This window comes from Chlamydomonas reinhardtii, chromosome 10 (genome assembly GCF_000002595.2).
Source record: "Chlamydomonas reinhardtii strain CC-503 cw92 mt+ chromosome 10, whole genome shotgun sequence".
Lineage (NCBI taxonomy): Eukaryota > Viridiplantae > Chlorophyta > Chlorophyceae > Chlamydomonadales > Chlamydomonadaceae > Chlamydomonas > Chlamydomonas reinhardtii.
In genome coordinates, this window is record NC_057013.1 from 1,462,183 (window position 1) to 1,475,675 (window position 13,493).

Below are 13,493 nucleotides of genomic sequence, written 5' to 3' on the forward strand. Positions count from 1 at the left end.
GGGAGGGAGGGTACATGGTTGAGGGGGTTTGGTCGAGCACCAGGACTCCAGGAGGGTTGAGGCACCACGAGTGAGGAGGCGAAGCAGTCCACTGATTATCGCAATGGGAGGGGGGGAATGCCGGGAACCAGCGCCGGGTGGCTGTCCCAGACAGTGGCCGGCAGATTGCCCATGTGCCCAACCAACACCCGCTACCAGCCCCCTCCCACTCCTCCCGCGCGCCTCCTCCGCACCCCCCCCCCTTCACGCCCCCGCCCCACCTCCTCCGTCTGGCACTCCTCCTCCTTGTCGTCGGCGTGTGTCTGCGAGGAAGCCACCTTGAGCCCCGCGTATCGCGAGCGGCCCATGTTGTACAGCTCGTACTTGGACAGCGAGGTCAGCTGCGGGAAGTCGTCCATGGCCACCACCTGCAGCTTGACCTGTGGGGGGGAAGGACGTGCGGTCAGCCGTTCATGGAAGAATGGAGTGAGTGCATTGCAAGGATGACAAAAAGGAGAGCGAGGGGTAGTAGTCTATGATGGGGGAGTGGGCGGGTGTTGGGGTGCCGGTGGGGGCCGCCTGCTCGCACACGCCTGGCCAAGTCCTGGCTGTGCTGCCTGAAGCAGGGCAGCCCCTGCTCGCCACCTCCAGGCTACGCCCCGCACGCGCCCAGCCGCTCCCTCGATGCGCTGCCTCTCCCACCCGCCACAACTCTGCCAACACCCATACAACCCCGCCACCCTTCCCCTCCCCGAGTATTATCGCTTGCAACTGCCGCCTCTGCCGCGCTCCGCTAGTTGAGCTTGGTTTGGTCTCGTTTGGGCTGGTAGTTACAACCCCCTCCCCCTCCCCTCGGCCGCTCCTGGCACCCTACTAGCCCGCATCCCCACAGCCGCCCCTTAGTCGCCGCCGCCCACCTGCTTGATGCGCTTCAGAGCCCCCGCCAGCTTCTTCATGGCCGAGCGCTTCTGGGCGTCCGTCAGCCCCGCGAAAGAGGGAATGTCCACCGTGGTAGCTGCGGGCGCAGGGTGAGGGAGCGGAGTGGCGGGGGCGGGCGGACGGACGGGTTTGTGCGTGCAGGTGCAGGTGGCAGTGGGTGTGCGGGCGGCAGTGCGGTGCATGGTGAAGGGGCTGTGAAGGAAGGGCGCCTGGCGGCGGCGTGATTGGCAGGTGGGGCCTTTGCGGCGGGTCCAGTTGCCCGCCTTCCGCGCCTCTCGACACCCTTCCATCCTCTCCTGGTTATTCTGTGTGTTCCGACATGGGTTCGCCGCGCTGGGCTGTCTGGAAGGCAGCCGAACCTGCCACACCCGCCGATTCAGTCAGGGTGTAATGTGCGGTGGTCAAAGAGGGCCACGTCCGGCTCAGTTGTCAGTACCAGCCCGCAACCGCGTTGACTCTGGCCAACTCGGCTCCACATCCCCCCAAACACACACGCACGCACGCTGCAGACGCCCGGAATGAGCTGCGCCAGCTGGACCCTTCCGTGCTGCTCCTCCTCGCACACACCAGCCCCCCCTGCCGCGGGCCGCAGTCGCGAGCTTAGCGCCCAACCCGCCGAGCTCCATCCGAGGTGCACTCACCGTGGCCTCCGCGGTTGCCGAGGATGCCGCCCCCGCCCCCGCCTGGCCCAGCCGACGGCGGCCGGGCATTGCCAGCATAGGAGGTTCGCTGTGGCCCCCTCGTCGGAGAAGCTACCTCCTTTGGCGTCGTAGCCTGCGGCGTCCCTGCGCCCTTAGACTGAGGCAGCACATCGTACTCGTCCTCCTCTTCCTCCTCGCCCTGCAAGCAGAACAGGTTCCCTTCAGCACCATGGTAGGCCCAAGAGGCGTGAAAGTCACGCCCGTGAGAAAGAGCATGCAACGACGGCATGTCGCGGCCTGCGCGCCCAACTGCAGCATTCTGCACCAGCATGTTGTCCTTATGGATTGCTTGCTCACATCAAAGCCCTCATCTTCATAATTATCGAATTCCTCGTCCTCGTAGTCGGACATGATCCCTTCAGGAGCCGAGCAAGGGTCCCAGCCCTAGATTTCTACTGACGTTGGTAGAATTGTCCTAGTATGTACAGCTCATTCTACAAGATGGCAAAGAGAAGGCCTGCACGCTGGGCTTCCGCTCAACTGCAGTGCCGCAAGACCAGGGCTTTCTAAATGAGGCTTAGCGTAGCTAGCAGCTGGCAGTTTCCGCATCAGAAGCACCGCTGTCACGTATTCAACCCGGGCTGTCGGTGCAAGCAATGTTTTCTGCATGGGCACAAGCAAGCAGCGGCCCTTCACAAACCGTGCTGCCTACTAACTCGCAGAAACAAGTTGTTTTTGCTCGTTTTGCACCAACAAAGCTAGGAAGCTTTTCTGTTGCGCTGGTGCTTAAAACCAGTCGTTTAGCGCCAGCTTAAGGGAACGCATATGAGGGCCTGCAGCCCGATGGCTTCGGCAACGCTTAAACGTCTACTACGGGGCCCGTCAGGGTCGCTGCAGCTACTGGCGCCGGCGCTGCCCTCCGTGGCGGGTGTGTGCAGCCCAATTTCGTGGCGGCCAGTTGCGCAGCAGTCCGCTGCCGCTAGCCGGCATGTCAGTAAGGTGCGGGGAAGCTTTTGCATAATAGATGGCGAATTGGGACTTTGGGGACTGCGAGAGAGAAGCGGCGTCGTTAACCGAGAGCCTCCGCAACACCCACGCTCGTCGGCTGTGCTGCCAACCATGGTGCACTACGGCTTCCTTAGCGCCCATCAGCTACCTTGAGCCCCCTCCCTCTCACGTTGCATCCGTTTGAGCCTTCTTCACACGCACTATCTGAGCCCTGGTGTCCAACAACGTTGCGGCAATGGGTTGGGTTTGGGTGGGTTCGCACTTCAAACCCCTGGGCACCGCCCAAAATTGACCTCCTCCACTTCCCTTCCGCCACAGGCCGCCGCCGCCGGGGCCAACGGCACCAGCGGCCCGACCATCATCACTCCCGGCAATAGCAGCACCAGCAGCAGCACCGCTGCCGGCAGTGGCACGGGCAACAACTGGTATGCGGAGGAGGACTATGACGTGATTGTGGTGGGCGCCGGACACGCCGGCTGCGAGGCGGCGCTGGCGGCGGCGCGCCTGGGATGCCGTACGCTGCTGCTGACGCTGAACCTGGACCGCATCGGCTGGCAGGTGCGGCGGCGGGCACACAAGTGCTTACACGTGCATTCGCGCGCGCAAAAGGAGGCGGAGCGTGGAGCGGGCATGGGGGCAATGCGGAGGAAAGGAGGGACGGGTAACGGCGGGCAGGCTGTGGCTAGACAGCTTACGCTGTGGCGGCGTGATAAGGGGTTAGACGCGCGCCGTAGCGATGAGCGGGCGTGGGCGCCATGGAGCCGGGGTGGGGCTGCCGACGGCATCACCCGGCGTGGCAGCGGGGCTGGGCACCCGGGCCGGGCGGGGGACTGGCGGCGCACCGGCGGCTGGCGGTCAGGAAGAGACGCAGCAGCGCAGGAGGGAAGAGCGGAGCAGGCGGCGGAGTCGCTGCCTGGCAAGGCGGTGCCTGCCGAGGCCGGACGTGAGGCAGAGGCCGGCCGTAGGGGAGGAGGGAGGGGGAAGAGGGACTGCCCCGGCCTGTGGGGTGGCAAGGAGGAAGGAGGCAGGGGGCAGCGGGCAGACCTGCGGGCAGTGGGGCAGTCGCGGGGCGCGTGGCAGGGCAGCGCTGGCGGCGCGTGGAGATCAGCGTCGCCGTGGGGTTGTCGGCAGTTTGCGGTCCCGCAGCCTTGCCCTGTGGAGCCGGCACGCCATGGGGTTGGCGGCAGGGCTGGGCCGGGCTGAAGCTGGTTGAGCTGAGCCGACGCAAAGTTGCCCACACGCTCACTGGCTCACTTGCTGACCCAACCTTGCCGCGTCCTCGCCCTCTTCTTCCCTTCTTTGAGTTCTTTCCCCTCCACCTGCACCCAGCCCCCCACTCACCATCCTTCCATCCTTCCCACCACCCCACGCCCCATCCCCCCCCCACACACACACGAACCGCAGCCGTGCAACCCCGCTGTTGGCGGCCCCGCCAAGTCGCAGCTGGTGCACGAGGTGGACGCGCTGGGCGGCGAGATCGGCAAGATGGCGGACCGCTGCTACCTGCAGGTGCCCACGGGGGGGGCGGAGGAGGGGGCGGAGGAGGGGGTGCCTTATGTGACATGGGGAAGGCGGGAGGTGGGGAACATGGAGGAAAAAATGAAGGTACTTGTCCACCCTTGGCACCCGCCTTGCACGCTAGCGTAAACTCGCTTGCCAACGGCCCCCCGCCTCCCGCCCCCCGCTCCCGCCCCTTTGCAGAAGCGCGTGCTGAACCGCAGCAAGGGCCCGGCGGTGTGGGCCCTGCGCGCTCAGACCGACAAGCAGGAGTACAGCCGCGTCATCCGCAAGGTGCTGGAGGAGACACCCAACCTGGAGATACGCGAGGTGGGGGCTGGGTGGGGGCGGGTCGGGCGGGGGATGGGTGGGTGGGTGGGTGGGATGGGAGGGGCGGGCGAGGGATGGGTAGGGGTTGTGGGCGCTTTGCTGGCTGGCACCGCCAAGAGCGCGGCAGCATGTGACAGCGCGGTGCCGCTGGTCACTGTCGCCCTGAGCCTTAACAGCCATGCCTGGAGGCCCCTGCCCCAACACACAAACACACACACACACACACACACACACACACACACACACACACACACGTCGGACTCCGTTTTGTGCACAAACACTCCTCCCCCGGCAGGCCATGGTGGTGGGCCTGGACGTGGGCCCCAACGACCAGGTGCGCGGCGTGCGCACCTACTTCGGCATCACCTTCGCCGCGCGCGCCGTGGTGCTCACCACCGGCACCTTCATGAACGGAACCATCTGGGTGGGCCGCCAGTCCATGAGCGCCGGCAGGTGAGGGGCGGATGTGGGTGTGTGTGTGGGGGGAAGGTTGTAGATACCAGCCCACACTGGCCCGAGACCAAGCCAAATTAGCTGGGCGGAAGGTGGGGAAGAGGGGGGGAAGGCGGCACGGGGCAGGCACGGGGAGGGCGTGGGGCCGGTGAATGAATCGAGTCCCAGCCCCTGATCAAGGCTGGGACGCAAGCATGGACTCCGGTGCACAGCAGCCGTACGCCACACCACAACATTGCATCCTCGTCCTCCTCCTCCTTCCTCCTCCTCCGTTCTCCTCCCTTCTCTTCTTCCTCCCTTCTCCTTGCCTGCGCACCCCCCTCTTCCAGCTTTCACCCTCCTCCCATACACACACACACACACACAGGGCCGGCGAGGCCGCGAGTGTGGGTCTGACGGAGGCGCTGCAGCAGCTGGGCTTCGAGACGGACCGGCTCAAGACCGGCACGCCCGCGCGCATAGACAGCCGCACAGTGGACTTTGGGGCGCTGGAGCCGCAGCCGGGAGACGAGGACGTGAGCGGCGGGGGGCGCCGGCAGGCGGGCAGGCGGGGCAGGGGGGGGAGGGAGGAGGGGCATGCGGTCGGCCAAGCAGGTAGCTTGCTGGAATGGGGAGGGCGCACAGCATGCCGGAAGGTCTGGAAGGTCGTAGAACCGGCGTGCCCCCGAAAGCCCCTGCCCCTGCCCCGGACCTCAACCCGCTGTCCCTTTCTACCTGTCCCTCCCTTCCTAACTGTCCTTCCCATTCCTACGTGTCCTTCCCCGTTCAACTTGTTCTTACCGACTACCGGTATGCCACCCCCATTACCACGGCCCCTCCTGCCCCCGCTCGCACCCCCAACCATCCCCCCGCACCCACCTGCAGGAGCGCTGGTTCAGCTTTGACCCGGAGGTGCACGTGCCGCGGCCGCAGCTGAGCTGCTACCTGACGCGCACCACAGCGGAGACGCACCGCCTGATCCGCGAGAACCTGCAGGAGACGCCCATCTACGGCGGCTGGGTGGACAGCAAGGTGCGTGCGCACACAGCAGCGCTGGCGCCTGTGCGAGGAAGGGGTTGCTACCCGGCTCGGGTTCAATTTTTCCCGCCGGCCCTTCGCGCCAGTGATTACTACTTATGCCTCACTCCCACTGCCCCCCTTGCCCCCCCTGCCTCACTGGCCCCCCTGCCCCTCCACTGCTGCTGCGCTGCCAGGGCCCGCGCTACTGCCCCTCCATTGAGGACAAGATCGTGCGGTTCGCGGACAAGGACAGCCACCAGATCTTCCTGGAGCCCGAGGGGCGCGACACGCCCGAGATGTATGTGCAGGTGTGTGCGTGCGTGTACCTCCGTGTGTGTGTGTGTGTGTGTGTGTGTGTGTGTGTGTGTGTGTGTGTGTGTGTGTGTGTGTGTGTGTTACCCTCCTTCCTACCATTGCCCATCCCGCCTCTCCTCCCCCTCTCCCTCTTCCCCCTCCCTCCCTTCCACCACCCACCACCTCCCATAACCACCCCCCATTGCGCCCCTCGCCCCTCAGGGCTTCAGCACGGGCCTGCCGGAGCGGCTGCAGCTGGCGCTGCTGCAGACACTGCCGGGCCTGGGCCGCGTCAAGATGCTGCGGCCCGCCTACGCCGTGGAGTACGACTACCTGCCCGCGCACCAGTGCCACCCCACGCTGGAGACAAAGAAGATTCGCGGCCTGTTCTTCAGCGGCCAGCTCAACGGCACCACGGGTGCGTGCGTGTGTGTGTGGAGGGGCGCAGGTGTGGGGGTGCAGGCGTGCGTGCGTGCTTGCGGGGGTGCATGCGTGCTTGTCATCTGTCCAGGAGCCATCCCCTCTGAACCCCACGTCGCTCGTGGTCCCCACCGTCACCCCCGCCCCCAACACGCGCCCTGCACTGCGTGCCCTGTCACGTTTAGCATCTCTGTTCCTGCCTCTCGACCTCCCGCTCCCCGCTCACCCCTCTCACCTACCCAACCCAACCCAATGCTCCCCACCTCCTTCCCCCAGGCTACGAGGAGGCTGCCGCGCAGGGCCTGGTTGCGGGCATGAATGCGGCGCTGCGGGCTCAGGAGCGGCCACCGGTGGCGCTACCCCGCGACTCGTCCTACCTGGGCACGCTGGTGGACGACCTGGTGACTAAGGACCTGCGGGAGCCCTACCGCATGCTCACCAGCAGGTGGGGGGGATGGGGAGGGGAGGCGGGGGGGGGGGGGGTAGAGTGGGGGAGGGAGGTGGCGTGGGTGAGTGGGGGGCGGAGGGGGGGGCGGGGGTGGGGGGCTGAGTGGCGGTTGCGCGGATGCGGCGAGGAGGGGGGCTGGAGGCTGGCTTGTGCCGCGGGAGGGGGTAGCCCGCATGTGTGTGGGGTGGGTGGTGAGCAGGAATGGCCGCGGCTGGCAACCATCAGGCTGTCGAGTAATGTAGGCAGCGTCAGCGGGTGCGGCCCCAGCCGACCCACTCCCAACCACCCGTCCACCCACCATCCCCACCCGCCCTGCTCCCCACTCGCCTGTGCATCTTCGCCTTTCCTTAAGCTAGTCTGCACGGACCCCCTTCACTTCTTAAACAGTCATCAATGTAACAACCGCCCCTTCCCCCGCAGGTCCGAGTACCGGCTGCTGCTGCGCTCCGACAACGCCGACCGCCGCCTCACGCCCCTGGGCCGCGACATCGGCCTGGTGGACGACCGCCGCTGGGCGCTCTTCACTGCCAAGCAGGCCCGCATCGAGGCCGAGAAGGCACGCCTCGGAACCACCCGGGTTCGTGCCGACTCCCCCGTGGCGGCCGAGGCGGGCAGCTTGTCGGGTCATGCAGTGCCTGGGTCGCCCACGCTGGAGGAGCTGCTGCGGCGCCCGCACGTGCACTACAGTGTGCTGGAGCGGCACGGGCTGGACGGTGGCGAGCAGCTGCGGTTCTCGGAGCGGGAGGCGGTGGAGATCGACATCAAGTACGCCGGCTTCATTGCGCGACAGGTGCGTGTGAGGGTGTGGGAGGTGTGGGAGGGGTGTGTGTGGGCGGGCGGGTGTTGGTTCCATTCCAAAGCAAAGCAAGACCCAGTCAGAGGGGGAGCGTATGTGTGCGCGCGTGTGTTCTGTGGCCCGTGGGGTTGGGGTTGGGTCCGTGCTGCTTATGGTTGTGTTCGGGTCAGCGGGTGCTCGATTTCACATGCAATCCCGACTGTCCCAAGCACTCCCTGCGCGCCCTGTCTATGACAGCACGCCACCTCCAAACCCCAAAACTCCGAAACTCCATACCCAAAACCCACCATGCACCTGCGCAGGAGAAGCAGCTGGCCTCGCTGGCCTCCAAGGCCTCCAAGCCGCTGCCGGCGGACCTGGACTACAGCGCCATTGCCACACTGTCGATGGAGGCGCGGGAGAAGCTGGGCAAGGTGGGCCAGAGCCGGTGGAGGCGCAGGAGGGCAGGTGCCGGGAAGGGAGGGGTTGGGTTAGTGAGCCGCCAGGAAGGGCGTTGCGGTAAGGCACAGCGAGTTAGGGACAGGGCGTTGATGCAATTGCTACTCGCTGGGTACGGCGCCACTGGAGCTGCTAAGGTTCAGCACGGATGCGGCCGTCATGTGCCCATTCGGCTGCGGGTTTTGTGGCGGTGCACGGCAGGGTCTGACTCTCAACTCTGTCCCGCATTGCGTGTACGACTGTACGTGCGCTCCGCGTTGTCCCGCCGCTGCAGATCCGGCCTCGCGACATCGGCCAGGCCTCCCGCATCGGCGGCGTGAGCCCCGCCGACGTGTCGGCGCTCCTGGTGCACCTGGAGGTGGCGCGGCGGCGGTCGTCGGCGGCGGCCAAGGCGGAGGCGGCGGGAACGGCCAAGGCCGCCGCAGCGGCAAAGGCCGCCGCGGCGGCGGCAGCGGAGGACAAGCAGCCCGTGGCGGCGGCTTGAGGCGCGTGTTTGTGAGGCTGTGTGAACTGTGTGGGGCTGTGTGGACTGTGTGGAGGTTGGGGTTGGAGAGGTGAGAGGGCGTTTGGGAGCGAGTGTGAGCTGCTGTGTGAGGATGGTGTGGCGGATGGGGTGGTGATATGGCGGTGGTGGGGTGCACAGCGGCGGCGCGGAAGGGCTTGTGCGCCCCCCCCCCTGGACTGCTGCCCTGTGGGTGTGATGCATTGCGGTGTGCTGTTGCGAAATGTTGATTGACACGTGACTATCTCCGGCGATGCTTTACTGGCTTTTTGAGATAACGTGCCGACCAGGGCTTTTTGAGATAACGTGCCGACCTCCCCTGGTGCCGGCGCATTGGAGCGTGGATGCGCTGTTGCTGCTGCATTGCAAGCATTGATGAGTGTCTCGATGCACATTGGACTATCTGTGTGACCGTGAAACTTTTAAGCAGGGCCTCGGATTCTGTTAGGGCACCAGCATTCCTGCTGTAATGTGCAATCTGCAATAGCAGCAGGCTCATGTCGTCTACGTTACAATCGGCTGCGTCATCGGGCGTCGTAACCAGGGGTGCCCCTGGTCGTAGCTCGTCAGCCTACATACAATCGCGCCCCATGAGAGGCGTCCCAACAGGCCCTGACGAGGCTACCGCTACCTTGGCCGGATGCGCTCCGCGGGACCTCGACGCCTGCTCCTACTTTAAACAGCGATGTCAACCCCACCTAGCCTCACACACGGTCATGCCATCCCAGAGCCTTGCCAACCCGTTCACTCCTTCTGGACGGGAGTTGGTGGCTGCCAGCCAAGGGGCCAACGGGCAACAGCAGCAGGTGGCTGCGATGAAAGCCAAATCCTTAATGGCACGCACGCGTGCATGAATGTCCGTACACTTCGCTAGGGCAATCAAAGTCACAGCGCGCACATCGCACACACGTGAGGTCGACCTCACCTCACCTCACCTCTACCCACAACGCCTTGCCATACGTATCCACACAACCAACGCCTTCCCATACGTATACCTGGCTCTTCCGCTCCATCCATACCAACCCACGCAAAGCGCACCTCTTTAGAATACAGTCACCCTCGACACCCTTTCCTCTTCCTCTTCCGCTTCCAGTTCCCTGCCTTACACATGATTTTCTAACTCCACCTCATCCATCAGCCGCTGCCGCCGTGCCTGCGCCCGCGCAACCCCGCCCAACCGCCCGCATGTGAAGCACGCCAACAGACACCACCCGCACGCCGCACGCGCCGCCGCATCCCGCTGGCGCCGCTGCTGCCGCTGCTGCGGCGTGAGCGGCGTGACGTGCCGCTCGCCCCTCAGGTAGCTCCGCACGCAGGCCAGCGCATCATGCAGCCCCGGCGCCAGCCGCGGCTCCGCCTGCGCCTGCCTCCTCTTCTCCAGCACCCAAGCCAGCGCCTCGACGGCGGCGGTGTGTTTGCCCATGCGGCGGACTCGGTGCCGCGCCGCCACCACCGCGCGGGTCCAGTCCACGGGGCAGCCCAGGTCGATGAGGGCTTGGAGTGCGGGCACGGGGCAGCAGAGGTAGCTCTCGAACACGGCGCGTGCGAGCAGGGCGCCGGGCGGGCCCCAGGGGCAGCCCAGGCGGCGCAGGATGGCGAGGGTGGTGACGTCGGTGTGGCGTGCGGGGCGGAGGTAGGGCTCACCGTCGTCCTGTCGTCGGGAGAAACACACACATACACATACGCATGTAGGCATGAGCCATGTGATAGGCAGGAGAGGTAGTTGGGCACGAAGGGGCGCAGGAATGCACCGCCGCCATCCCCCAGCCCCGCTCCTCCCTCTTCTCCTCCCCCCCCTCCTCACCGGCACCGGGCAGCCGTCCGCGATCATCCACGCCAGCTGCGCCTCACTGGCGCCCGCGCCCGCCGCCGCCGTGAAGCACTCGGCGCTCCACACACAGCCCCGGGCGCGCAGCCAAGCCAACACGGGCTGCCCGCCGGCCTGCACCGCCGCCGCCACCATCAGCTCGGGCCGCCGAATGCAGGTCTCAAACAAGCGCTGGGCGGCAAAACGTTGTGCCGTTGTAAGCGGCGGCGGCGGCGCAGCCGCCCCCTGCGCGGCAGCGGCGGCGGCGGCGGCGTCCGGTGCATCCTGCTGGCCTGCATCGTCACCCACAGCTGCACCGCCGGGGGCGGCACCAGCCCCTGCACCAGCCCCCGCTGCCGCCCCAGCCCCGGCTGCCGCCCCAGCCCGCGCGCCGCCTCCACGGGGTGGTGGCGCGCCGCCGCCGGCACGCCAATACGCCGACAACCACTTCAGCACCTCCACGTGACCCGACGCCACCGCCTCGCGACACGCCTGCGTGCTTGGGGGCCCCGGCCCAATGCCATGGCGCCGCAGCACCTCCAGCACGGCCACGTGGCCGCAGCGCACAGCGGTTGACGTCAGCGTGGCGCGCCGCCTCCCGCCCGCCACCACGGCCGCCGTCACCTCGGGGGCGGCGGTGAGGATGAGGTCTAGTGCCTCGGCATTGCCGGCGCCCGCGGCACGGCGTGCTGCCTGTGCTTGGAGCGAGGGGATGCCCGCGGTCAGTGCAGTCAAGCGTACACAACCCAACATCCCTGTCGTTCTTTACTGCACAGGGGTTAGCACGGAGTATTCCACTATTCCCATCCCCCCGACCCATGAAATTTAAAAACTCCGTTCTGCACATGAACTGCTACCCCCCCCCCCCGTGTGCTGCCCCACCTCCTCGTCCAGTTTCAGCTCCCGGACAGCCGCCAATTGCCGCAGCCGGTCGGCCGCACCCTCGCGCACCGCCGCCGCCGCCCGGCACACCGACGCACCCCAGGGCCGCCGCTGCTCCCCCTCCAGCGGCCCGCCCTCTGCTTCTGCTGCTCCTTCTGCTGGTGCTTCTCCGCGTGCGCCCTCCATCTCCTCCACCTTGGCTGCCAGCCATTCAAGTTTGGCCAGCCAACAGGGAGTGGTGCTGGCCGCGGCACCGGCGAGCATACGTTCCTGCATACACACAACCACGGCACATCCGGGTCGGTGAATAGTCTGCGCATAGGCACACCGCTGCAGCCTCTAGTCCACAGGCAGTTGGATGTCCTCCAACTGCCGGGGTGCCCACAGCTGCCGCCTGCCGCCTCCTTGCAAACTGTCGTTCCCCTCAACTATGTAACAAGACGTACATTTCAGTTACCGTAAAGGCCCTGTGCTTTGGGCTCGGTCATGTCACACGCCCACACACTCACCGTCACGCAGCGTGTGCTCCTACGCCGCGGCGGCCTGCCCCAACCCATCAGGCCGTGAGCGCGAAAGCCCGCACCTCCTCCACCTCCACCATTTCCATCAGCTGCGCCTGCGCCTGCGGCCGCGCCTGCGCCTGCGCCTGCGGCCGCGCCTGCGCCTGCGCCTGCGGCCGCAACTGGAGCTCCCGCCTCCGCAGCTCGCGCACCAGCACCAGCACCAGCACCAGCACCAGCACCAGCACCAGCACCAGCACCAGCACCAGCACCAGCTGCTACAACCCCAGCCTCAGCTCCAGCTGCTGCTGCTGCTGCTGCTGCTGCTACAGCCACTCCTCCTTCCTCGCCCCCGCCGGCCAGCTGCTCCTCCTGTTGATGCGACCGCTCGCCGTACATTTCGTACATGTGGATCAAGTACGGCAGAGGCAGGCCCTCCGCCACGCCCTCCAACAGAGAGTTGACGTCCGTGCAGCGGGCCGTCTGTTGGTGGGTAAATCGTGTGTGTGTGTGTGTGTGTGTGTGTGTGTGTGTGTGTGTGTGGCCGGTGTGTGTGCATGTGCATGTGTGTGCGCGCGTGTGCGTGTGTGTTTTAGACCATGGGGAAAACAGGTTGCTCTGGGCTGCTCTCACTCACCGTGGGCTGCGCCAACAGGTGCTCCACCAGCTCCAAATGCCCAGCCCGCGCCGCCGCGCCCGCCGCCCCATCCAGCTCCCCTGTGTAGCCCCGCTCCAGCAGCCAGTCGACCAGCTCCCTGCTTCCGGTGGCCGCGGCCGCCAGCAGCGGCGACGGGCCGGTGCAGAAGCGCGCGCCGCCGTTGCGCACCGTGAGCTCCTTGCAGACGTGGAGTTGGCCGCCGGCGACGGCGTGGTAGAAGACCGAGGGCCGGCCCACGCCCTCGGGAAGGAGGGAGAGAAGGGAGAGAAGGTTGGGCAGATTGCCGCTGTGCGCGGTGAGGTGGAGCAGCTGGAGGCGCTGCACGCGGCCCAGGCCGCGCAGGCCGCCGGGGCCGCAGAACTTGTGTGTGAAGGCATGGTGCGGCACTGGCTGGCTGAGTGTGACGGTGGCGTGTGCGGGCGCGGCGAACTGCGCGGCCGTGGCGCTGTCCACCAGGCGCAAGCTGCAGGCGACCTCGTTGGGCGGCAGGAAGGAGGCGATGCAGCGGACCACGACCGGAGTCCACACGCGCGAGGGGTCGTCGGCACTGCGAGGAGTCTGCGGGACCGGCGAGGTGGGCCCGCCGTTCGTGTTCACGTTTGCAGGTGTCGCCACTTGGGGCTTGTCGGGTGGTCCATGTGAAGGAGGCCCGGAGCATATCTCGATTTCGGGCATGGCTCTTGGTTCGCTGCGTTTCTCAGCTGAACAGCTCGCGAGCATGTGCAACTTCTGCCAGCCCCAGCGCGCCCCGCCGATGTCGTTCTGCTGCTTTGATTTTGTTAAAAGATTGGCATCAGCACACCCCGCACTGCCGTGTTTCGTTGTTGGTCGCGGGTGCAGGTCTGGTCGGCAACTAGCCTGGCATGCAACATCGAGGTGGCACACAGGTAAGCGCAAGTCAG

General features: G+C 66.5%; 3 protein-coding genes across 3 annotated transcripts in view; 1 reads left to right on the plus strand and 2 right to left on the minus strand.

Moving 5' to 3' along the window:
- The window catches only part of CHLRE_10g428664v5 (uncharacterized protein), a 5,926-nt gene extending 3,728 nt beyond the window's left edge, over positions 1-2,198 (minus strand). The window contains exons 1-4 of the mRNA XM_043066599.1: positions 1,917-2,198; positions 1,560-1,758; positions 897-994; positions 261-419 (exon numbers count right to left, since the gene is read on the minus strand). Of these exons, the coding sequence (XP_042919996.1) occupies positions 261-419; positions 897-994; positions 1,560-1,758; positions 1,917-1,970 (510 nt within the window). The 5' untranslated portion in view covers positions 1,971-2,198. The remainder of the gene's footprint in view (positions 1-260; positions 420-896; positions 995-1,559; positions 1,759-1,916) is intronic.
- A 110-nt stretch (positions 2,199-2,308) lies between these two features.
- CHLRE_10g428678v5 (uncharacterized protein) lies at positions 2,309-9,226 on the plus strand. The gene is made up of 13 exons (XM_001702655.2): positions 2,309-2,558; positions 2,886-3,125; positions 3,972-4,076; positions 4,269-4,394; positions 4,690-4,847; positions 5,215-5,362; positions 5,712-5,858; positions 6,041-6,154; positions 6,363-6,558; positions 6,837-7,005; positions 7,429-7,798; positions 8,107-8,217; positions 8,517-9,226. Exons 1-13 carry the CDS (start codon positions 2,403-2,405, stop codon positions 8,724-8,726), a joined length of 2,250 nt encoding a protein of 749 aa, XP_001702707.2. The 5' UTR covers positions 2,309-2,402; the 3' UTR covers positions 8,727-9,226.
- Positions 9,227-9,241: 15 nt separating this feature from the next.
- On the minus strand, positions 9,242-13,488 carry CHLRE_10g428692v5 (uncharacterized protein). Its single transcript, XM_043066600.1, has 5 exons — positions 12,571-13,488; positions 11,943-12,416; positions 11,434-11,703; positions 10,549-11,244; positions 9,242-10,395 (listed from the first exon to the last, which is right to left on the minus strand). Exons 1-5 carry the CDS (start codon positions 13,264-13,266, stop codon positions 9,847-9,849), a joined length of 2,685 nt encoding a protein of 894 aa, XP_042919997.1. The 5' UTR covers positions 13,267-13,488; the 3' UTR covers positions 9,242-9,846.
- Positions 13,489-13,493: the final 5 nt, after the last annotated feature.

What these genes read in the sequence shown, in the direction of transcription:
- CHLRE_10g428678v5 (XM_001702655.2), top strand. Translation starts at nt 2,403, where the DNA reads ATGGCTTCGGCAACGCTTAAACGTCTACTACGGGGCCCGTCAGGGTCG. An exon ending in TGGACCGCATCGGCTGGCAG is followed by an intron (nt 3,126 to 3,971) that starts GTGCGGCGGCGG and finishes CACGAACCGCAG; the next exon opens with CCGTGCAACCCCGCTGTTGG. An exon ending in GCGGCTGGGTGGACAGCAAG is followed by an intron (nt 5,859 to 6,040) that starts GTGCGTGCGCAC and finishes CTGCGCTGCCAG; the next exon opens with GGCCCGCGCTACTGCCCCTC.
- CHLRE_10g428692v5 (XM_043066600.1), bottom strand. Translation starts at nt 13,266, where the DNA reads ATGCCCGAAATCGAGATATGCTCCGGGCCTCCTTCACATGGACCACCC. An exon ending in GGAGCACACGCTGCGTGACG is followed by an intron (nt 11,704 to 11,942) that starts GTGAGTGTGTGG and finishes GTGTGTATGCAG; the next exon opens with GAACGTATGCTCGCCGGTGC. An exon ending in CGGACGGCTGCCCGGTGCCG is followed by an intron (nt 10,396 to 10,548) that starts GTGAGGAGGGGG and finishes TCCCGACGACAG; the next exon opens with GACGACGGTGAGCCCTACCT.